The following is a 24,336-nucleotide window of genomic DNA, read 5'->3' on the forward strand; positions in this document are numbered from 1 at the left end:
ACCTCCAGTGAATTAATTTTTTTCTCCAAACTCATATCCCCCTCGAGTACTGGGAAAACAAGGTCTTGGCAATGACTTTTTTGAGGGAACAGCGGAAGCCCCCTTGCAAGCACTGTACAGGAAATGCAGTTACCTGCTGGTTACTGGTACAAAAGCATGAATGGGAAGGAAGACCCCACCAGAGGCAGCAGGGTTAGGTCGCCAAAGGCAGCAAGGGCCAAGGGGGTGAAACACCGGGGCCGCATCCTGGCTGCGCGGGCAGGGCTGGCCAGAGTGCTGTGGGAGGGCTGTGGGAGCCGGGCCCAAGGAGAGCTCGGAGCCTAGGGCTCTATGCACGCCTTGCCGAGCCGGAGCCGTGCCGCTCCGTCCCGTCCCGCTCCGCTGCATCCCGCGGCGTGGGGCGCCCCGCGGCAGAGCCGAGGGCCAGCGCCACCCCCAGCCCCAGCGCCATGCCCAACCTCAGCCTCAGCCGCAGCCCCATCCCCACCCCCAGCCCCATCCCCACCTCCAGCCTCAGCCCCATCCTCAGCCCCATCCCCACCCCCATTCCCATTCCCACCCCCAGCCCCATTCCCATTCCCATTCCCATTCCCATTCCCATTCCCATTCCCATTCCCATTCCCATTCCCATCCCCACCCCCATTCCCACTCCCATTCCCATCCCCATCCCCGGCGATGGGGGCAGCGCCGGCCCCGCCCCGCCCCGCGGCGCGCGGCCAATGGGCGCGGGGCTCTCGTTTGCATATTTGCATATTGCCCGGGACATAAGGGCGGGCGGGCGCGGCGCTGGCCGTGCTGGGCGCTCCCGAGCCGGGTCTGTCCCTGTTGCTGCGCTTCTGCGCCGCGCTTCTCTTTAGTTGTCATAAGTTTTTAAAGCAAAAACCTTACTTTTTTTTTTTTTTTTTTTTTTTTTTTTTTTTTTTTTTTTCTTTCGCGCCGAAACTTTCGTGCCGCGGCAGGAGGCGAGATGGGGAGGAAGGCGTTCCTGGCCGCTGTGTGCCTCTGCCTGCGCTGGGTGGCTGCTCTCGGCGGTGAGTCCCGGGGCGGGGGGTGGCAGGACGGCGCCCAGAGCGCGCACGGGACACGGGGTGCACGGAGCTGCTGGGCTTGCCTGTTGCTTTTGGGAAAGGGGAGCCTGGGGGAAAGCGCTGCCGGCATGGCGGGAAAGGGGAGTTTGCAATCTTTCCTTTGTGAAGCTATCCCGGGGCGCTTGGGATGCTGCGGGACCCGGGTGTCACGGAGTGGGCTTGGAAGGCGCTGGAGAGCGACACTGGGGGGAACCTGCATCCTGTTAGGGGAGACCTGGAGCCTGTTCCCCAACCGAAACTCAGGCACAACCTGCCGGGCTGCTGGCGCGACCTGTTGAGATTTGGGATGTGTTTTTTTCCCAGAAACGGGGTGGCTTCCGAGAGTCCCTTACCTCAGCAAGGGACTTGCACAACAGTAGCACCACGGTAAGGTCCCTGGTCTCCCTCCTCTGTGGGACTCATCCATCCCAGCATCCCAACTTCGCACAGTTCTTGATCCTTGCCGAGGCAAGGCTGAGTCTCATCGTTATCATGTGTTTCATCGTTATGGTGTGTTCGAGTTGTAGTTAAGCCTGTAGTGGGCAGAATCCACCTGGGGACAAGTGAACAGAGGGATGTACGCTTTCTAGGTTCACGTATGGCTGTGTTTGCACTCTGCGTGTTGTACCTGCACTTGTGCATAGACACCCTGTGCAAGCTCGAGGAAGTGGAACACGTGCAAGTGTTGACTGCTAGATGTTCACTAATGCTCTCTCAGTTAATCACAACGTGGTTGAAGCTGTTGTGAACAAAGGGACTAGTTCCAGGAGATCACTACTCCTCAAGCTTAAAAACTGAAAAAAGCTATTGAAATATTGTTAGCAGTGCCCTGTCACAGGCTTACTTTCTTACACCGATCTCCCACACATAGTACCTATCTTTTAAAGTTTCTGGCCTTAGAAGAAAGGGTGGCCGTAGCTCCTAGAGCTGCTTTGTGATCCTAAACTGGAATATATAAACTGCTGGTTTTTTTCTGCTGTGGATGCCTTTGTTACTGCTTTGTGTACAAGGAAGCTGAAGGGAAGTATTCAAAAGTAGGAGGATGGGGTGCTAGGGTACAGCGAAAGGAATGTATTCTAGCTTTGAATCCAATCTTGTGCCATCAGAGACAATCAAAACAAGTTTTCATCACAGTATCCAAGTTCTATGCAGTAAAATAACTGTCTTCCCAGAGAAAGCTTTCATCCCTGCAGGAACTGATTTGCCACAGACTTACTAATAATTTCATTATTTCTTCTTAGGAACAGGTTATGTGAAAGCAGGTTGTGTGTTCATCCTAAAGCAATTCAAGCCTTTAGTTCCACACTATTTCTTGCACACCACAGTAAAAAGTTTTTTGAAACCACAGAAAACACATGATCCAGCCCTCCAGGAATTCAGAGTATTTAAAAAACAACATAGAAAAATACTTTGTAGGTGAAGAAAATGTTGGTGTTCCAGGAAAAGATAAAAACATTGCTAAGAATACATTCAGAAACTTATTTTTACCAGTGTAAATCCAGAATCTACACTGTTGTGTGATATGAACTGCTGGCTTTTTCTATGGCTGTGTTTTTAGGATAAACATAGCAGGGGAGCTGTGGCGTGGCCTTTTGAGAAACAGTGCATTTCTGAGAAGGCACAAAGGTGAGGCTCTGAGGCATCAAGTTGTGCTGGAGATTAACATGATCACTATCACTTGTAAAAGTTTGCTGGAATCTCCTCTGTGCAAAGTACTTGCCTGATAGGACTTTCTCATGCATCCTGCATCCTTACCCCTACATTACTGCGAAGTCTGACAGTGGTTGCATTTTAATTGTCTTGGGCTAATTCCAGATATCCCAGAGGGAGTGATAGATGGCATGATCTCTGCTGGATTGAGTTTTGAGTGTCCCAGCTGCAGCTGAGTAAAGATTTGTCAGGGAGTACCAGGGAGAGGGGTGGGCACCCCTGTATGTGGTGCAAGAACAGCAGTTTGCCAGCTGCAGAACTTGAGCTGGGAGGTCCTTGCTTAGCTTCTGAACTTGCGCCCAGCAGCTTTTCAGAGGTGTTGCTCTTTCCATTGGCCCCACCTGGGAAGTGAAGCAGAACGTACTCTCAGGGCTCTGCCATTAAGGAATACATAAATAAACTTGAAGTTGTAATATTTTTGCAGCAAGGTTAAACAATAACCTGATTTGTGAGGTAGGTTCCTGGGATTGCAACACACACAGTAGCCTGCTTTCAGTTTATAGTGTAGATCAAATTAAATGATAACTGTTTCTGTGATATAACCCCTTCATTACAGCTGGCTGTGGGTTTGCTTCAGACTCTTAGGAATTCGGTTTGACTGATTGATGGGTGATCCTAATGCTAATTGTCAGCTGAGAGAAGATTTAGCCCAGTTAACTACAGCTGGTAAATGTTCCATGTTATGTGCAGATGTGTACTGCTGTGCCTGTGTGTGCATGCATGTCTCTGTGGGCTATAGTATACACAGTCCAGCAGTGTCATTTCTAAGGATCTTTGCACTTAGCTAATAGTATTTCCATTTCTCAGTACATAATGCTAGGAAATTGTTGTTTATCAAAGATTCCCTTTTTAAAACCATAACTCAGGTGCACCCATTCTGGCAAATGCATTGTTATCATATTTTGGCAACCTGTGTGATGTGGGCAGTTTAACTTTTGATTAATATTCCAGATGTTGTTACTTCCTCAAGAGTCACATTCTCCACCCAGCTGACCAGTGGTAAACAGTTTCACAATAAAAATAATTTGCCAAGTTGCCTTGGGCTTCCTGTGAAAGAAACTTGAAACTGAATTCTTTTGACTAGTGTGTCAGAATGCCTAAAGACAGTGGAATGCTTTCAAAATTGATAATTGATAGGAGTCCCTAACTGAACAGAATTTCACAAGTTGCAAGTCCAAAGTGTCACAAACTTTGAACAGGAAAAACAAAACTACTGAGTTTTCCAAGTTAGTAAGCTTTGTTTCCCTCCCGCTTTCTTTGAGTTCTGTGAGATTCTTGATCTCACAGCTTTTTTTTTTTTTTTTGAATATGGAAACTCAGACTGTGGAAGTAGAGGTGTAAGAAAAGCATCAGAAAACTTTGTATAGCGTGACAAAATGGTGATGTTTTGGCAATGCAGCCTGAAAAGCCAGCTTCCATCTGGAATTGGTCACTTAATTCTGCTCCCTTGATTCTGCTCCAGTTCCCTAAATAATCCCTCTGTAGGTCGTGTTAACTGTAAGCACATAGCAGTAGATAGAAAACTTTGTTTTGCAACAGGTGCTTGTAACTGTGTGCCTGGAAGCTTTGGCAATGCACAACACTTGCTTTGGTACCTTTACTGAACTTTGTCTGGGAAAGTGTAGTTTTTAGAAAAAGCATGGATTTCTTTTTTGTCTGAATGTATTTACTTTCAGTCTGTTTTATTCAAGGCCTTGTTTAGAAATGGGACTTGCATTCTTGTCATGAAAAGCTACTTCGGTGTCTCAACATGGATGTATGTAGGTTTCTAATTATATCTAGTTTCTGTATCTATGCTATGAAAAATGTGATGTTAATTCAGATAAATTTCTGTCCACCTTTCAGAACACACTGAAAACTACTAATTTTTGGGTTTTCTCTGGTTTCATTAACTTGAGTTAAAACATGTTACTAACTAAACTGTGGTGAGTGTGTATGTTGACTGTCTCTGCACTTCTTTGTGTAAGACTGTAAGAATGAGGCCCAGCAGTTCACTGGCTCAGGACATGATTCAAGGAGACTTCTCCCTTTAAATCTATGAGGAAAAGTCTGTGGCAAAAGTCTATGAATGACCAAGTTTGGTTCTGAATAATTTTTTTAATAGATCAAGAAATATGATGAGGTATGAAAGCAGGAGTGGGAAATGATATTTTTCTGAAGAGATGTGCTGTGTAACTTCTCTGCTTCAGGTTTAAAGCTTGGTATGTGTAGGTCTGTGTGGTGAGTGTGTACATACTATGTGTACCTCTATAATGTATTTGTAAAATGTGTTCTGCAGAAGCTGAGATGTGAGGTGGTGCTGCAGCATGTGTGCAGCACAATATTAGGTGAAGACCGGGTATCTTGTGCTCTGAGCCATATAGAATTTGCAAAGCCACACTTAGGCAAATTCTGAGGAAAGCTTCTTGATGAGCACACCATGAAGAAGTCTGTAATAAACTCCACTACACACACACTTCCCTCATCCAAAGAGTGTCTTGGCTGCTGGGAACTGACCATATGTGGACATAAGATAACATGACACTTTTTGTGGCCATAAGATGATAACAGTAATTTCTTCTGACTTTCTAATTCCTCATACAGCATAGTTAAATGAGAAGAGTGGCTGCCTGCCATTTCCCTAACTCATGGGCTGTTGCTTTGCAGCTGCTGCTTTCCTGGTGGTGACTGTGTCTCAGTGATTTTATGTCCTCAAATCCCCATCAAAGATTTTTAGACTAGAACACGCAGATAATTGTGAGGCACTTAGCATGTCTTCAGTGGCAGGTGCCACTGTACTGCAATCTTTCTAAGCTTGGGGCACTTTTCCAAGTGCACCCTTAAATAGTACACTTTGAATTGTAAATTTCCTATAAGCTTGTTTTCAAAAGAGCTGTGGTCTGGACTTACATGCAAATTCTAGCATGTGTTTGTAATTGAAAACACACTACAAGACAGGATATCAATGTAATTTAGATTTTGGATGATTATCAGATAAGTTTAATTCAGAAGGGAAATGATATCTGTGTATGAAAGGAAGCACTATTAACTAGTGAGCAGGTGGGCTATTCTTGTTTGCCTTCCTGTACTAGGAGGGAGTATACATAATTGGAAGTCCTGGTGTTGTATGCCTTACAGTTGAAAGCTGTTGCTGTTCCTTTCAAGGTTTTATTGATTCACAGCTGAGTGAAAAGTTACAGCTTATATTTAACCAACCAGCCTTTGGGGCTTTTCTTTTTCTGGCTAAAAAGTATATAATATAAGTCTAAAGATTTGCTCCAGAAAAGTGTTTTATACTCTCAGTTGGCAAGAAAAAGAAATTTCAAACATGCAAAAATGTAGAAAAGGTTTGGTTAGTTTGGTAAATTTAGCTTTCATCGGTGGGTGAAATGTTATATTTGCCATTATGTGAATACTTCTGCTGGTTTGGAGGAAGGGTAAGGTCTATGAAAAACACCTTTCTTGAGGAGGAAGGAGGCAGGAAGGGGCCCTCAGTGTAATTATCCTGGATTAGCTAGCCAGCCTAGCACAGTCAAGGTCGAAACCTAAAGCTGAGTACTGCTTCTGTTCAGTGAACAGTTCTTGCTTTCCTGCGTGTGCTTTGACAGGTGAGAAATCCTGCTGAACTTGGGCAATATTAAGCCATTGATTATGGCTGACAAGTTTCTCAGAGGCTTGTACATAAGCATTTGTTGCAAGGCTCTGTGCTGGTTTTAGACCTAATGCAGAAGGTTAGACCCTGATTTCTTGTGACCCTCCAAGCACAGCAAGAACTTCCCAGACTTTATAGAACTCCCTGAGGTGGGGTCAGGCAGAAGTCAGTGGCCTGCTGTGTGTGGTAGCTTGAATAAGAAGACCAGAAAAACTGTTTTGGAAGAAAATGAATTGTTAGTTAATAATCACCTGAGTGATGCAGAGATGCAAATCTACCAATTATCGTAGAAAACCTCTTCTGCAATAGGAAAAAGAAGAGGAGTGGGAATCTGTTTTGCATGCCTAGTATAAGGTCCTTACCTAGGTATTCCCTATGATGACTTGGAGCCAGTCATTAATGTGTGTTTAGGAGTTTGTGAAAGGTTGGTGGTCTTGATGTCAGGAAAGACAATGCTGAGCAGGACAGAATTGGCCTAAGTTCAGCTGCACTTGAAAAACAGGCAATCAGTATTTGCCAAACTCAAGTTGCCAAACAGGAGCCTGGGTTTTAAAAAGTTAATTATGGGGTCTGCTGTACGTAGAGGCATTTAAGTGTTGAATCAGACATAAAAAGAGGAGACATTTAAGCTCCTTCCTGAAGGAAATAGTGAGTATGAAGCCTAAAGTAATTTCTGTCTTGGCAGGAAAAGGAGTACTTAAATTTTGAATCTGGAAGCTGGAGGGAGTGATCTTTGCAGGCCATGACATACTTTGTGACCACCAGTACAGGATCTTCACTTCCTTCCCCACCCTGGACTCAAAATAGCTTCAGGCAGAGAAAGATACTCTTCTGCCCTTACTTTTCAGTAGTTTATCAGATGACCTGAAAATGTACTTATTTAAAAATAGACTGCTGGTTTGCTAGTTCACTTTCTCTGATGGGTGTCTGATCTTCTCACCTGCTGTTTGTTGGTCAGAAGTTAGAACTAGCATTTTGTAAAGCAGTGGTGGCTTCACAGCTTTTAATGCACTGTAACTACCCGGTGTTATAAAAGGCCTTGTTAGGCAGTGATTATTGATGAGGTGATGTGGAAGATGCACCACCAAAATATGTAATAGTATGGTAGTAACTCTCTGCGTTCCTGGATGACTGTCTGTGACTGTCCTGTGCAGTTTTCTGTACTCTTGTGATACTTAAGAGGTTTCCTGCTTAATGTAATGGGGAAAATACTGACTCTTAAAATGGGTTCATACCTCTGTGACAGCTCAGCAGATTTTTACTGTTTTAGCAGGACCTTGGAAGGGGAGCAATTTTCATCCTTTGATTTCCTCTTTATGTGGCTGTTGAATGCTGTAGGAAATGAAAACCACGCATCCCATTTCTTGACTGTTCCAGATATCTCTCCCACATTGTACCTGTGCCTTCTGATTTTGTCCTAGTACTCCTAAACACTGCTATATGTTTTTTGTGCTCTTGCATAGCAGAAGCTGAAAACAATTTCGATGGAATTGAAAGCAAGTTTTCCTTACGGACACCTGCAGAGCCCGATGAGGATGTCTGCTACCTGGTTCCTGGGCAGGTGAACAGCCTGGCACAGTGCAACTTCAATCATACCAGTAAAACCTTTGTGGTGATCCATGGGTGGACGGTAAGACAAAGTGGGAGGAATCTCCCTTTTAACCACACTTCTGATAGACTGTCCAGAGGTGTCTCACAGATATATGATTTCTCCTTTTTTTAACTAAAATCCCCAAAATCAACAGGTGACAGGGATGTATGAAAGCTGGGTCCCGAAGCTGGTGGATGCTCTGTACAAGAGGGAACCTGATTCAAATGTCATTGTGGTGGACTGGCTAGTTCGAGCTCAGCAGCACTATCCGGTGTCTGCTGCATACACCAGGCTGGTGGGAAAGGATGTTGCTATGTTTATTGACTGGATGGAGGTAAGGCATGGAGACATGTCTCACATTCTACATAATGTCATAGGAGACAGAACAGCAGTGATGCAGTTGTGTTAATCATCTCCTGTTGGGACGGTGGAGTTAAACTCTTGCAGACAGTACTTTTGCTGGACTGGTAAAATTCCAGCTTTAATTTACTGGCTATCTCCTACTCAGAGGGCTTTTGTAGTGCATTCCAGAAACTTTACCTTGTGGTCTGTGGGGTCCTCTGAGCCCACAGTATTTCTGAGGGCTCTATGAGAGGTAGCTATGAAAGACAGGTCCTTATATATTATACAGCAGCCAGCCCTTGGGAATCAGAAATGTGCCCTGCCTTTGGAAAATACTTAGGAGATCCAAAACCTGATGGGGAGAGGGTGGCTGAAAATCTTTATAATACACAGTCCTTTTTTCTGTCTTTTATTCTGCATTCCTCTCAGCTTAGATTTTGGCCATAAATTAGTTAGATCAAGAAATCTACTTTGGCACAAAATTATGATAACTGTATAGTGTTTCTTCTATTATTCATGGCTCAAACAAAAATCCTGGTATTAACAAAATGGGGTTTTTTTGTGTCTTCTGATGTTTTTGTGTTTGGTTTTGAACTTCAAACAAATTGTTCTCTTCTGCAGGAGCAATTCAATTACCCTCTCAACAATCTCCACTTGCTGGGGTACAGTCTAGGTGCCCATGCTGCTGGGATTGCTGGGAACCTGACCAAAAAGAAGGTGAACAGAATTACTGGTAAGGAAACCTGTGACCGTAGAGTGGAGAGTCCCATCTCTTCCATACTGAAACATTATATTCCACTGAAAAATCACTAATAATTTTTGCTTGCTGGCAGTACTTTGGTTATATGTTCATCATTTAATGAAACATCAGGGCTGGTATTTCTTTAGTAGAACTAGAAAAAAGATTCAGAAAATAACAACAAAGGTGGTGAGTGAGAAGCCTTTATTTGCTTTTTCACAGGAAATGAGTGAGTAGGCCATGATAAAAGAGTAGTTTGGGGGGCGTGGTGGGGACTGACCAAATCTGTGGCTTGGAAAAGGTCACAGCATGAGAAGTTCAGCTGGATGTCTTTATCCAGGCAGTCATTTCTTACAGCTGATGGGAGCCATTCAGAAAGAACAGGACGTAGGTCCTGCTGCAGCAGTTTTAGTACCTGCAGAACTCTTTGCCATGGGATGGTGCAGACACAAGACGTTTATATCAGCTCAAAGGGAGATTGAACAGATAATCAGAAGAGAGCTCCAGTGTGGGTTATTAACAAGTTAATCATAACAGCCTCAAGAAATATTCTAGGCTGGAAATAATACTGTGAGAATTTGGGGAAGAGGAAGGGAGCATACGTATACTTGCCGTGTTGCTATGTGTGCTCAGTTGTCTGTTTAAGGTGGTTTTTGGAAACTGAGAAATGTGCTAGATTAGACAGTGTGTGTGGCTACTCTGGGACTGGTTTACAACCCACCACCTGGAGAGCTGAGCCCTAGCACTGATCTCAGTGACAAAGGAACTGCCAGCATCAGCAAATGAGGCTAAGAAAATTGCTCATCTGTGGTGTCTTTGTTGCTGAGAGCTTGGGAGCAGCATTTAGAAGGGAGCCTGGCTCTTGTCACCCTTTACTCTTTCACCTGAGCCTGGTTGTGATCCCAGGTCCACAGGCAGGCTGAGAGGAGAGCTAGGCAGCAGTCACACCTGGAAAGGTCGAGTCCTGAGAGGTGGCAGATTAAAGTCAGGAGGCCAAAGCAGTAGTCCCTCTGCCCTTCCTTTCTCTGAGTTGCAGCTTTGTTGCTTTCACTGAGGCTGCCAAATCACTGACATGTCAGTAGCCCTCTGTTATGTCTCCACAGTTGCTCTTGGTGCTCTTCCTTTCCCTGGGAAAAGCACAGGGAGCAATGTAATGTGGCTGGCCCCTGAAGCCCTCACAGCTGAGGGTGAGGCAGCTCAGACCCACTGGAGCTAACTGTGGGTGAACAACACAGGTGCCTGTCCCCACCTGAGGGCTGCAGAAAAGACCTGTCCCTTCAGCCATCTCTCAGGTAGTTGTCTGAACAGGAGATAGTACTTGTTCACTGGCAGAATAGTTCTGGGCTTTTTTGATGTCAGTGTTGCTGCAGCTTGACAGTTTACCATAATAATCCCCTTCCCCTTAGGTATGTAGACAGTGAAGCCCTCATTTATGTTTCCCACTTGCTCCCCTGGCACAGAGTTGTCAGCAAGACTTTTCCATACTTCAGACACTTCAGATTCAAGTTCTACAGTTCTTGACAAGAGAGGAAGACACTGAGAAAATACTTAGGAGCTTGTTTCTTCCACCCACTACAGCTACACTGTAGCTACAGCTCTGAGGAAGTTAGCTGGGCTTCCTTCCATGTGTTTGTGTACACTTTTATTTTTTTTAAACAGTGACAACATTTCAAGGTAGTGCATTTGATTCTCCTGTATACATGAATGTTATTTAAATGATCCCTCTGTAATGTCTGCAGGAAAACCAACTCAATACTCCAGCCCAACATGGCAGTTGAATTTGGCATTTGTTGTCAATGTCAGTGTCTTTGGCAGACAGTAGTATCAGTTTTTCTTTGTGGTTTGCCCCATAAAGGGCTGGATCCTGCTGGTCCTACCTTTGAGTATGCTGATGAACTCACTCGCCTCTCCCCGGATGATGCTGACTTTGTGGATGTCCTACACACCTACACCCGAGGCTCTCCAGACCGCAGCATTGGGATCCAGAAGCCTGTTGGACACATTGATATTTATCCCAATGGTGGAGGTTTCCAGCCAGGTTGCAATCTGGGAGAAGCACTGCGTCTGATTGCTGAGAAAGGCTTTGGAGGTGAGGTTGCTCTGAAGCAAGCAGTATAACATTCAGAGGGAAACCTGAATAGTCCTGCAAGGTGTCTTGTAGGGAAGGATGTCTGAGAGGCACAGGAATATGTTATTTTAAGTGCTTTTAAAAGTCATCTCTAAACACCAGCTCTGGCATAGTGGATCAGGCCTGTTGACAGCATTGCTTAGGGGTCTATATCATTACATGTGTGCATGTATACATATTCCACATTTTCATTCTTTCAAGATGTGGATCAGCTGGTGAAATGCTCCCATGAACGATCCATCCACCTCTTCATTGACTCTCTCCTCAATGAAGAAAAGCCCAGCATGGCCTACCGCTGCAACACAAAGGAGGCCTTTGAGAAGGGCCTCTGCCTGAGCTGCCGCAAGAACCGCTGCAACAATTTGGGTTACAAGGTCAACAGAGTGAGAACAAAGAGAAACACCAAAATGTATTTGAAAACCCGTGCTCAGATGCCCTATAAAGGTAGGTAGTGCCTGCTTACTGGTGAGCAAGACTGGTACTTGTGGTCAGCAGTGTGTCATGGTGGGCGTGTGCTGCAGATGACAATATTGCTGATTGGTGCCTGTGGTGAGCAGGAGTGAAGCTGGTCTGTAGTTTGCCATTGAGTACGAGTCTCAGAGAAAAGTGTCCTCTTACTCAATGTGTGGAGGTGTTGGGTAGAGTACAAGAAGAAAGGTATTTTGTAACAAGTTTCTGAGTAGCAAAAGTTAGACTTCCTCTGCTGCCCAATCACTTGGAACAGCTGAGTCTTCCAAACTCTTTCAGTGTTCTTCATCCAAATGATTACTTCTTCTGCTGGGGAAATAATCAGCAGAACTCAGTCTGATAAGCAACTTATTTAAAGATATGCAAACATCAGATTTGTGGCTTTGGTAGTGCGCTTGCTAGAGGAGCACTAGTCCTTGTTAAAATAGCACAGCACTTCTTGATTCTAGTTGCCGCTGTGGGAGATCTGAGAAAGACAGTGCCAAGAGAACTGGGAGGTTTTCAGCCAGGAAAACAGCATTGGATTTTACTACTTTATTTTATTTTCCTCCCTAGCTTTGCCTGTACCCTATGGGATGCTTATAGTGTGCGTTGTGTGATGGACCAGCAATCAGAAGGCACATTCCTGCAGTGTTAGAGCAGCTGCAAGACTGGTGTTCTGTTGGCATTTGGTGCTTTATCTGCAGTGTCAGTGGGCTGATTTTTTTTGTCTCCTTTTACCAAGCCTCCTGTAAGAGGAAGGCTTCTCACTTGTTTCAAGTCAAGGACAGCAAGTCTTACACGTTCAATAGCAGGTTTGAAGGTGATACTGCAAAACCTGGGGTTATTATAGTGGCAGCTTGAATGCAGAGTTTAGTTGCAAGAACTGCAAAGGTGTTCTTTAAAGATGATTACCTTGTTAACTTACATTTACCTTCTCACAAATAGTTCCCTGGACACCTGCAGGGAAGTAAACACATTTTAGTCAAGTTGGCATATTCCAGCCTAGGATTTTCAGAGGTGAGGCAGGGTGATTTTGTCACCAGCTGTGTCTTTGGAGGTTGAGTTTTCCTAATGGTGTTTCCTTTTGTATTCTTCCAGTCTTTCATTACCAGGTCAAGATACATTTCTTTGGAAAGACTAACACAACCAAGACAAACCAGCCATTCCTGATCTCTCTCTATGGTACTCTAGATGAGAGTGAGAACATTGCTTTCACACTGTAAGTAGCTACAGAAACAACTGCCAAGTACTGTTGAGTTTACCTGCATTTGTTAAAGTCTCAACTGAAAAACTTGTTCTAGCTCCAGCTCCAGTAATCTTACAGGGTCCTAGTATCTGCTCTTGGCCTTGATCAAGGAGTTGCATTTGCTTCAGAAGCTAATGAACCAAATCCTACAGTAGCTCTTCTTGATAAGACATCTGAAATATGGAAATTTGAAGTCTGACCTGTAACTCAGCCTAATAAGAGGCTAGTTCTAGTTCTTTCTTATTTTCTTTTCAGTACCTTTGTACCATGTTAAATATTCTTAAAAGTAGACTAATGGGTTTGAAGACCTCAGTACAGAAGCTGAGGGAGACTTGGGATTTGCTTTCACAGCTCTGCAAATAAGTTTGTGTGTACATCCCTGGACATAGGCTGGGAGGGAATGGAGCTGGAAATCACCAAAGTCTGTTTTCTGCTCTGAGGAATGTAAATTGTTTATGGCTGGTGGTTGTCTGGCTTTCTGAGAGTCACCAGCACAGGAGAGGACAACCCTTGCCTGTCAGACTGTCCCAGGATTTTAGCAGCCTTGCTACAGAAGGATGTTCCTTTTGCCTCTACAAAAGCTTAAGGCATTTTTTTCCTTACTTCATCCATCAATGATGAACCTATGCAGAAGGATGCATCAACCATCCTATGCAGAAGGTTGCTTCCTTCTCTGGAGTACAAAAATTCCAGGTTCTATTGCTCCTTAATTTTCTTTGTCTGTCCAAGAGTTTCAGGGATTTTTTTGTTAGGTTGGTTTTGGTTTTTTGGGGGGGTTTCTTGTTTTGTTGTGTTGTTGTTGTTTTTTTTATCCTCCCCACAGGCCTGAAGTCTCCTCAAACAAGACCTTCTCCTTCCTGATTTACACAGAAGTGGATATTGGAGACCTGCTTATGCTGAAGCTGCAGTGGGAAAAAGACACCTTCTTCAGCTGGTCAGACTGGTGGACTCCTTTTACATTTGACATCCAGAGAGTCAGAGTGAAGTCAGGAGAAACTCAGAAAAAGTAACTTGTTTTGGTTGTTACAAGCTATATTAGTTTTAATTGACAGTGCTTCCTGATTTCTGGTGTCTCACAGGCTGGGACAAACATGTTAAGCAGTTACAAGTTGGTGCAGCACTGATAATCAGGGCTGCAGTGGTATCAAACCACCATTTATATCAGCCAGGTTCAGTCGTTTGCTTCCACTGGGATCTGCAATTTGTAGTCTTTACTCCCACATAATTAATTTGTATCCTGCTGTCTTATCTACTTGAGGTTAGTTATAATATGCAGGAGAGTGTGTCCATGAACCAGCATCAGTGACTGTGTTTGCAATTTCTCTCCTCCTTTTTCATGCTGGGTGTTTGCATAGGTTTTGTCACAAAGAGCATGCTTAGATGGAGGTTTTTAGAAATCCTTTCAAAAGTGTGCTTTCACAAAAAATTATTGCTTAGTTAAGTTGGATTTTCTTAGGGGTTTTATACCTGAATGGTGGGTGAAAACAGACACAACTGTTGCTGGACATTGCTAATGTGTGAATGTTAAAACATCAAAGTCTGCACAAAAGTGCTTTGACATGAATGTTTTGAAATACTCATATTCACTAAACATGAGCTCTGTTTGCAGAACACAGGCCTAGAACAGAGTATGTGTGTCCTAGGTATAGTATAGTAAATAATAAGTTCCTTCTTTGAATAAACAGGTCAGTCACTTGATCAAAGAACTGTTATCAGAGCTGAACAAATATAGGGGTGGGGAAAGTACTGATAAATAGTAAAAGCAAGTGCTCAGGTTTTCTGGAAATTGCAACCTACTTTGTTTGCAAACATTTGAGGAGTATGGCTTTCTTCCAAGTTCATTCACCTGACAAAAAGCTCACGTAAAGACTGGTGCAAATAAAGATCCAAGAGACTTTGGGATAGAACTTCAGCTGTCTTAGCCACAGAAGATTTTATGCAGAGGATCAGTGAAAATTATGGCTGTGGTTTGATGCCCATGTATAATTCATTTACCAGTTTTTCTTGCACAGTGTTTCTTTTGTCACAGAATTCTCTTTTAAAAATAACTTTCTCACAGGCTTGTGAAGTAGCAATGCCCCATGTGACAAAGTATAAAGACTGTTTCCAAGCACCAGTCTTCTTTCTAAGATTAAAAAGGGATGTTTGGCTCAGTCATGTGATTTTTTCCAATATTTATTCCACAGAGTGGTGTTCTGTTCTCGAGATGGCACCTCACATCTCAGTAAGGGAGAAGAGGCAGCAATATTTGTGAAATGCTCAGAGCAACCCGTCAACAGGAAGAGAGGAGGGTATGAGTAATCACTACTGGCTCTATATTGTTTTATTACCGCTCAACTGGTAATAAAACTTTCCCATTAATTGACTTGTGCACTAGTCTTCTCAAGGCTTCAGAAGCATCACAGTCAGACTAACCAGAGGTTTGCTTATGGCTGCTTTAGCAGCTTAAAAGCCCTTTGTTTGCTTCTCTGCTGACCATTCTTGTATGGTTGTTTGCATGTCTGAGAAGCAGGTACTAGTCACTGCCTCTCGCAGCCACTCGGTGCCCGAGCTTGAGGGACTGTTGGAGAGGGTTACAGACAAGGCACTAGCACACAGAGGAAAGCATGTCTCTGTCTCACGATTCCTTACACTTACCCTTAGCTGCAGAATATTCAAACTTCCTTACTGGGTCAGCGCAGAGCCCTCCCTCCTTACTTGCCAGCAGCAGATTTGGAGGCTGGTACAGGAATGGAGCAGGCATATGCAGGTGCTCTTCTTGGCACACTGCTTTCTGATGGCAACCATCAGCTGAGTGACTTCCTCAGATTTTCATCTCTATGGATCAGAGATTCTGCCGTTGTTTAATAGCCCTTGGTGCACTTTAGTATTTTTATCAATAATTTTTCTGACCCAGATTAAATGTGGGGACAGCCTTTGCCCTTTACCCACAAAAGTTTGAGATAAAGAAGTGGTTATATTTATTGTAGTTCAATTGCTGTGTGTGAATGGTCTCATGGGGACACTTCCAGGCTGAGATCTAACTCTGCATAAAAAGTGCACGTGCTGACCTTGACTGTGGGGCAATGACTTGGACCGGCCTTGAGACATCTGTGTGTGTATCTGACATAAAAACAAGCAGAAGCCAGGAGAAGCCCAAGCACATAATTTATCTTCCTGTTAAGCAGGGAGTTTTAAAATCTTAATTCTCAAAAGTAAGACAAGTATTTTACATCTTCCTAATCACCTTTATATTTTATCTTTTTTCCACAGTACCAAGAAAGCCTCTAAAGAAAATTCAGCTCATGAATCTGCTTAAGTGACAAGAGCAAAGATTTTTCACACTGGGGAGGAGAAGAGTCTGTTCATCCCTGTGGACTGGATGTTCAGAACCAAATATATAGAAATATTTATCCGCTGCTGGATTTTTGCCTGCTATTCCTAGCTATTTTAGAGACTTCTTGTAAGAAAGTCTCAGCATATGAAGTTACTAACCATAACCATTATCCAAATAGTTAAAAACAAAAAGAAACCTGCAAAACAACATGCCAAAGTTTGGAGTGCTGAAAAGATACAAGTAATTTTGCTTAATCATGGTGCCTTGTGACAAGGTTTCTTGACATCAGAGCATATATAGCAATTTTTTAGTATTTATTGAAAAGAAACAAAGCCCTGTACTTGGTTTTATTTTTTGCTGCTGTTTTTTTGGTTTTTTTGTTTTGTTTTGGTTAGTTGGTTGTTTTTGTTCTTTTCAGGAGTCTTTTGAAACTAGACAGATTGTTTTCTGTCTTGGCTAACTGAATTTTCAGGCAGTTCAGTGGAGAGAGTTCATAGTTTTCAAGTGTGTGTTTAACAAATAAGTAGGTTTCCCATGTGAAAAAAAAATCTTTGCTGTGTGTAATACTAGAAGGTGTCAGGGACTGACTTAATATGGGGATGAATTTTTTAGTTTGTGGTTATGAATGTATTTAATTGGGGGTAGATCCCAGTGGTGCTTAGGTATGATCTGTTACGCTATATACTTCTATGCCACTAAACCCTGGAATAAATAACAGCTGTAGGAGAAGGCAGCAATGCCAGTGTCTTATGCAGACATTTAATATTTTATCTATGCTTTCAGTTATTGCAAAAGAAACTGTCTAGCCTTCAACACTGAAAATGGAACTGCAGAGGAATTGAGCTACCAGAAAATGCAGGAAACAGATATATCCCCCCACCTCCACCCTCTCCCAGCTTGCTTGCATCATGTATGCCAAAACTGTCACAGTTTCTCTGCTCTTTGTCACCGAGTGTCAGTCATGCAGCTGAGTGGCTGCTGTTTGCAGTTTTCAGTGCAAGTGAATCCACTTGATAGCTGACAAGGATGTTCATACTTCCCTGTACTGGAGCTGTGACTGCCAGAGGACCACCTCAGTTTGTTTCTTGGCTGTGCTAGGAGCTGCTTAGTTTTCTGCCATGAGATGGAATTCAGCAGGAAGCAGGAGCTGAGTTAAAAGCAGCCTGATTGTGTGCTCTGCAAGAAAGAGTGCTCTGAAAAGCACTGAAATTAGCCATGCTGCAAGTTTACAAAAATAGGTATATTGAAGGCAGTCTGCTTCCCCGTTTTAAAGTAACATAAATTTTTTCTAGTGTGCTGAAAGGTGCAATAGCCCTCTTTTAACTTTGTAGAAGAAAAATAAAATGCTGGAGAGGTAGAAGGGCCTAAAGGTAGGCACTTGGAGTGTAATGTTAGCTATGATGCTGGGTGTTGTAGTCTTTTCCTGCATGGGCAAGACAGCACGGAGATGGTGATTTCTCCAATATCATCCCATCTTAAAAGCAAAGAAAAAAATGTAAATGTTTATGTGCACAGTTTGTTTCCTATTTCCAACTGTAGCTGCTAGTATATTTGGGGATAAAAGTCTTAAACAGTGCAATATGTTGGAATATTAATAGCTCTGAAATTGCTCACATTTGATTTCACATTCGATTAAACTACAGCAGAGATGTGATGAGTCATTGAGGGTGGGGTTGAGTATTGAGCCACTGCATTTGAGACCTCTAAAAATAAATACAGTGATTTATTCCCTATAGATTCCACATTTTGTTGCAATTTTCTCTTAAAAGTTAAATTCTTCAGAAACAAAGTATCTGGACAGCTGTGCTCTTAATACAGGATCAAATACAAACACATTTAGAATTTGGATACAAAATAGTGAAAGTTCTTTTCATAAGGAAACATGGTTTAGCTTGGATGTTATTTATTAGCTGTAAATAAGATATTTATGAGTGTAAAGGTAGTTTGTATATATTGCTAAAGTTGCTGACAGTCTCTACATTAATACAGTTGTGTAGTATTAATCCTGTATATAGCTTTCAGAGATTTTTATCAACAAGCCACTTACATTGCATTGTTTCCTATGTGGTTAATACTTTTTTTTTTTTAGAAATCTCCTCAGTTTTGTATAGAACAGAAACCTGTGGTTTTAATAAAATTCTCAAACTGATACTGAAGTCATTAGTTTAATTTCAATGAAACAATCTGCTGTATACCTTATATGTGAAGGCCAGAGCCTATCCTTGAGTTCTGGGCTGAAAGGATGTAAGGAGACACTGAAAAAAAAAGAAGGGCGGCTTGTGATTGCTGCACTCCCCTCCCCCATTTCATTTTGGGAAATGCAAAACTCATGTATTAAGACATCAAGCAATCACTGTATGAAAGAAAGTATCCTCCATCATAAAAGAAGTAGTTCTTCACCTGTAGTTTGTGGTTTTCAAGTTTCAGGCCCTTTTAAGAACAGTCCAAGAACTGTCCTTATTTTGAAAGGCTTGTTTCCCTTGTTTTTTTTTTTTTTGGCAGATGTCAGAACTGTGCTTCTGCTCCATGTTTTGCCAAAGTAGAGATGTTCTGACCCTGTGGGTGCAGGAGGAAAGCACCAGTCCCTTACCCACCACTATTACTTAAGGCAGTAACAGTGACAAGTCACTTTCACCCATGTGTTATGAGTGCAGCTGAGCTCAAGAATGGTTGTCACTAGAACAGTTTGCTCTGTCATACACAGCAAGGCTCCACCCAGGCAAAGGAGGGGGATTGCTAGAATTAAGGACAATTGTACTGACACACATGTGGGGGATCATGTTAGGAGTAATTAGAGCAGTTCCCAGTTCACCTGGGGAAATCTGTTTCCAATGCTCTTCCTTTGTCAAAGATGACTGCTCTTTGACAAGAGTAGAGCTTAATTCCTTGTGAAAGCAGAGGGAAGCTATGCCATGGAAAATGGATGGTTGAAGAGGATGAATGGAGGGAGGGTTGAAAGAAGAACTGGAGGGAGAAGGGAAGGGAGGGGTAGGGAGTATGCTGAGAGAATCAGGGGAAAAAGGAAGAACCCAAGCTGCAGACTGCAATCCTTGGAAATGCTGGCAGTGGGTGTTTTAAGACCATTGTTCTTTCCCCTGTGTCAGTGTCTGGATTAGGGGACTAGAAGGGCTCCTGCAGTTGTACAAGACAAGGCCTGGGATCACATCTCTTGAAAACACCATAGTATAACTATTCTTTTAACATCACAGCAGCCTCAGTATGCTAAATGTGTTACTAGGTAAAGCAGAAAAATAGTTTTTGTTGGGGGGGGTCAAGAATCCAGGTGTCTCCTGTGAGCCTTTAGAGCCATCCCTGGGCCCCATTGCAGCTTGCTCTGCAATGCCCAGCCACATCAGAAAAGGTGATGATCCCAGCTCACCCTGCCAACTGTCTCTGGAGTGGGCTGGGAGGCATAGACTGTCCAACAGTCAACAAGCGGGTGGACAGACCAAAAGAGACATTCTTGGCTGCAAGGAAAGAGTGAAGAAAAAGGATTTTAGCCAGTATACCTGCAAGATGAGGAAATCCTGACTCAGGTTTCTCATGCCTAGATTTTAATTTTCATATTTAATTCTGAGAAATTTTTGGAACCAGCAATGACTTTGCTCTCCACAGGTGTCTCCATACTTTCTCCATTGAGATATAGTTGTGTGCCTGCACTTTTGTGTGTTAAGAACAAAATGTCAAAGCTTGCTGCTTGGGATGAGCAAGACATTGTGCATGTGTTGTTTTTAAAGGTCAAAACCAGATATTAAAAAAAGGTTTCTGTAAGAGAGAAGAAAGAAAGTACCTGTAGTATTTTCCTTTTTGTTTACAGCTGTCATTGCAAGGCTCTCCATATTCTGACTGTCAATACAAACATAGCAATATTAAAATCCTCAGGTCCAAAGGAATCAATCCAGCTGCCATCAAGTTGAGATCATTCAGGAAAAACATTTCCATCTCCTCCTGCTGCATCTTTACAAAAAAGTCTTCTAGTTCAAATGTCTTTTGTAGCAGGTCTGGAAAGTCACCAGTTTACGCATAAGTGAATAAAGGGATTAGCATTCTCCAGTGGCTGAAGGAGAACAAGGAAATGAGAAGAGGAAGGGAAGGGAACCATTTGGCAGAACATCCCATATAAAGCTTGTATTAACAATGCTTTTATGTCCGTGTGTGGTGCTATCTCTGCACAGCAACATTCAGAATGCTTCCCTAAATCAGAACAATGCATCCACATCAGAAATGCAGATGCTCAATGGGGACCATTTTGGATATAGCAGGTGTTAGTGTGGGGTTGCAGTGCATTTTCAATGACGTAATCTCCCAACCATTCATGTCAGATAAACACCATGTTCTTCATTGTAGGCCCTTCCTGTGGGAAGTGACCCAATATCATCTGTCTCACTTCTTGCCAATGACACTGGAGTATCTGCTGCTGTTTATCACCCCACCATGTAGAACCATTCAGTGAGACGTAAGACAGCCTGGCCATGGGTTACTGTCCTCAAAAGAGCCAGGAAGTGAGGGCATGTCTCATATTGTTCAACCTACCAAAGGCTTTTTTAACCACAGTTAGCTGTAAACCTGGAATGTTCTAAATAGTGGAACAAGGACACTCCAAATACAGAAATTAGGAGCAGTAAAACCAGGTTCCCATGCTAGGACAGGTTGAAAAGATGCTAAGAATAATCACCGTTTCAAAAGAAGCATTGAAAATAAAAGACTTCTAAAGTTTTGCTTGTCAGGTCCTTAGACTTTGGTCAACCCTTGCTTTTTTCCTCTGGCAGGCTTCATTCAGGAGCCTTTGAGGTTTGCTCCCACTGCCTGAGAAATTGCTGCTGCACAAAACTCCCTTTGGAGTCACTGCTAATCTTTGAGATTATAAACCTCTCCCATGAGTAACTGTGTATGTAAGGAGGGGGCTACCAGTCTTGTGCTTCTGGTGAAAGGGCCAACCCTGCCTTCAGTGAGAGACCCAATTAAAACTCCACTGAGGCTATGAAAAATCTTTTTGTTGACATTATGGAATTTTGAATGCTTTCCTAACACCTAGCACAAGATCCCAGATTTAAAATGAAAGCACAGCTCAAACTTTCTTGTCTTTAATACTCCTACGCAGTGTTTCCGAGTGCATATAATGTCAGGTCATGATCTGCTCAGGCACTAGGTTAAATATCAGCTCTGGATGACTTCTCACAAATATTGCCAGCATCTCTTAGCAGTAAAACATTCTTATTTATGGGACACTAGAACAAACCTCATAATTGCAATGATGTAAATAGCACCCAATTAAAATTAAAACAAAGAAATCCACTAACAGAAAAACAACCTGAGAGAAAGACATGCACAATACACAGTACCTGATTTAATGTCTACAGACTTTTGTAGGAAGGTATGAGACCAAGACAATCCCAAGCAAACTCCATTGTTTCTCTTGCCCTTCTTGCAGGCAGGCATGGGCAATGGGAGCCATCTCAGGGATGCTGTCACATAGCTACAGCTCACTGCTCTGTGTGGTGCACTAACCGCATATCTCCGGTGGTTTACTCCTTCCAGATCCTTGCTGAGTCTTGTTCAGAAGCCGGGCATGGTTACACTGATTCTTAAATTCCTCACTATTGCCAAGCTGCACAAAGAGAAACAGCATAGCTAGAGTGGTTGGTTCCTGGATCTGAGTCAGGGAGCTGATCAGTTTGGCAGCCTTGATCAGCCAGGAGTCCTGACAGAAATCTAACTGTTGGAGAATTTTGTTATGTGTCAGCAATTTTGAGTGACATCAAAGCAAACTCAAAACAAGAAGCAAAAAGCAACAGCAGAAATGCCTAAGAAAAGGCAAGAAAGAAGGAGGGGTCTTTGATGTTGCAGCAGGTTGTACAGTGCTCTACTTCAATATGGTGAAAACAACCATACCAAGACTTGCACAACAGGGCTGTTAAGCATTCCTTTGATTTTAAATACACATTCTCTTGACATCAAGAAAATGGAAGTGTGCACCAGAGGCTAGGTATACACTTAAATGATTTACACTGTGTTGGTATCCATTAAAAACATTTAGTCCATAACAAACCAATCCTAAAGAAAAATGTGTATAGATCCATTATAGAAAGATCACCAAGATTACAGAACAAAAAGCAAGATATAAATAAATGTTAAAAAGTAGAAGCACATATTCAGAAAGAGGAATAAATTAAGAGGAAGAGGAAGAGCAAGGAAGAACTCTGCCTTAGCAAATTATTCCACCCAGGACACCCACCCACATATTCTTGAATGTAATTGAGCTATTATTTATATGCTCATATGACTAATTTTCCCCCTTTTTAATGTATTTATAACCCAGACACAAAATTAAGCCAAATTTTTTGTTTATCTTGGGAAAATTTTTGCCCTTTGCTAGCGAAGTTTTTCAGTACAAGGGTAAAAAGTAGATCTTAATCTCTCTGATTTTATTTCCCAGGCCTTAGACAGGAAATTCAGGTCAGACTCAATGAAACAGAAAGACTCCTTCTAGCATCAGTCTTCTCTTAATGTCCTGAGCACAAAGCAGTGATGGAGTAAGCAAATGCCTACACAATGGCTGATTCAAAATACTAAAAATGCTTGGGTTTTTGTTTTTTTTTTTTTTCCTTTTTTATTTATAGAGCAGTGTTCATGTGCCTTTTTGTAGTCCTTTGTTTTTCTTTTAACATCAGCGAATTTAAAGACCCTGGGGAGAAATCAGGGAAATGCTGGGGAACATTCCTTTGACAGCATTTTACTCCCATACCTTGTATAAAACTAAAAAAAAATTGCATTTTCATGGCTGGATATTTTTTAGTGAAAGGCTGAAGCACCTAGTCACAGTCAAAATTGGGTGTCATTTCCCTCTTTCTGCCCTGAATTTGAAAGCATAATTTTGAATTTGGATGGGAGGCATCAGGAGAGGAAAAGAGGGCAGGACTTCTATACTAGGTTTATTTGGAGCTTCTTGTCAGTGTTTAAGCAACCCTCTCTGAGACATTTCAGTTACTCAGTGGTGCCTCTTCTGACTGACTAATCCCTGACCATCATTCTGTTTCCAGTCATTTTCTGACAGGATCCCTGTGAAGGCACCCCTTTAGCTGTCAAGGTAGTAGTCCCATTGCCTTCAAGACTTCCTTGGGCATCCTAGGGGTAGGGATAAGTGCAGTTACATGGGAGAATTTTCTTCTAGACAAAGTGTAACTAAGTTGGCAAAGATCTCTGACAAGTAGCTTTTACATAAGCAGAGAGGAAAACTTGTATTTTCTTACCAAACTTGGACCAGATGCTTGGACATCTTTGTGTAGGTATGACTAAGTCTCTATGACCTTCTCTCCAAACTTATCCTAGCTTGCTGCTGAATCCTGTTTTCCATTTCTCCTTTCATTTCTCTTTTGGCAAAGTTTGCAGAATTCAGCATCCTTCCTCCTACCAACGCCCCTGTACTCCCTGTCCCATGACTGCATAGGACCACAGTAGATTTGTGTGTTACTCTTTCAAGAGTACCCCGCCTCCACTCAGACAAGAGACCAGCCTACATCAGCTACTTCTCTAAGGATCCTGCAACATTTTCTGTCTTTTCTATTAGGTTCCATTTAACCCCAGAATGCGGTATAAAAGCCCCCATGGATGGGGAGAAAAAGGGACCATATTGAGATAGCAAAATAGGTGTTTGAAAGTCCTCCATAAGTCAATCAGAATGAAAGGGCCTAGCTGTGCAACTGTCTTCTCAATTGCAGTGTACATTCATTTAAAGAAGCAGCAGAAATCTCCTATTTGGACTGTCCTCTGTGCCATGATAACATCTTGAGGACTTTGGATCCATATGCTGTAGAAATAATCATCTTTATTCCATGTCTTGTTTTCTATAGTATTCATTGCTGATGTACACACAGTGCTGTTAAAAAGGAAAACAATTCTCTCTGCAATGTTTTGTGTGCGTGTTGCTGGGAGGATTCGATTTTACATGCTTGCCTAGTGTTAGTCAGCAAAAACCCCCAAAAATATATATGTTATATAGTTGTGTTTGAATTATATATTTAAGGTTTCTAGAGATGAGACAAAGAACATTAAACCCTTGAAGAGAAACACTTTCATCATTCAATTAAGCAGCATACTCTATATTGGACTGAAGGAA

At 42.6% G+C, this 24,336-nt stretch overlaps 1 protein-coding gene across 2 annotated transcripts; it reads left to right on the top strand.

Annotated features, from left to right (window-relative positions):
- Nucleotides 1–889: 889 nt before the first annotated feature.
- On the top strand, nucleotides 890–18,369 carry LPL (lipoprotein lipase). 2 transcript variants are annotated; one of them, XM_069001157.1, is made up of 10 exons: nucleotides 890–1,031; nucleotides 7,872–8,038; nucleotides 8,154–8,333; nucleotides 8,963–9,074; nucleotides 10,936–11,169; nucleotides 11,410–11,652; nucleotides 12,757–12,877; nucleotides 13,728–13,910; nucleotides 15,091–15,195; nucleotides 16,157–18,369. In XM_069001157.1, exons 1-10 carry the CDS (start codon nucleotides 968–970, stop codon nucleotides 16,200–16,202), a joined length of 1,455 nt encoding a protein of 484 aa, XP_068857258.1. In that variant the 5' UTR covers nucleotides 890–967; the 3' UTR covers nucleotides 16,203–18,369. The 2 variants fall into 2 exon arrangements, with proteins under 2 accessions (XP_068857258.1, XP_068857257.1); XM_069001156.1 differs by having other exon boundaries at nucleotides 905–1,031; nucleotides 7,875–8,038.
- Nucleotides 18,370–24,336: the final 5,967 nt, after the last annotated feature.

Source organism: Aphelocoma coerulescens (genome assembly GCF_041296385.1).
Source record: "Aphelocoma coerulescens isolate FSJ_1873_10779 chromosome Z unlocalized genomic scaffold, UR_Acoe_1.0 ChrZ, whole genome shotgun sequence".
Taxonomy (NCBI): domain Eukaryota; kingdom Metazoa; phylum Chordata; class Aves; order Passeriformes; family Corvidae; genus Aphelocoma; species Aphelocoma coerulescens.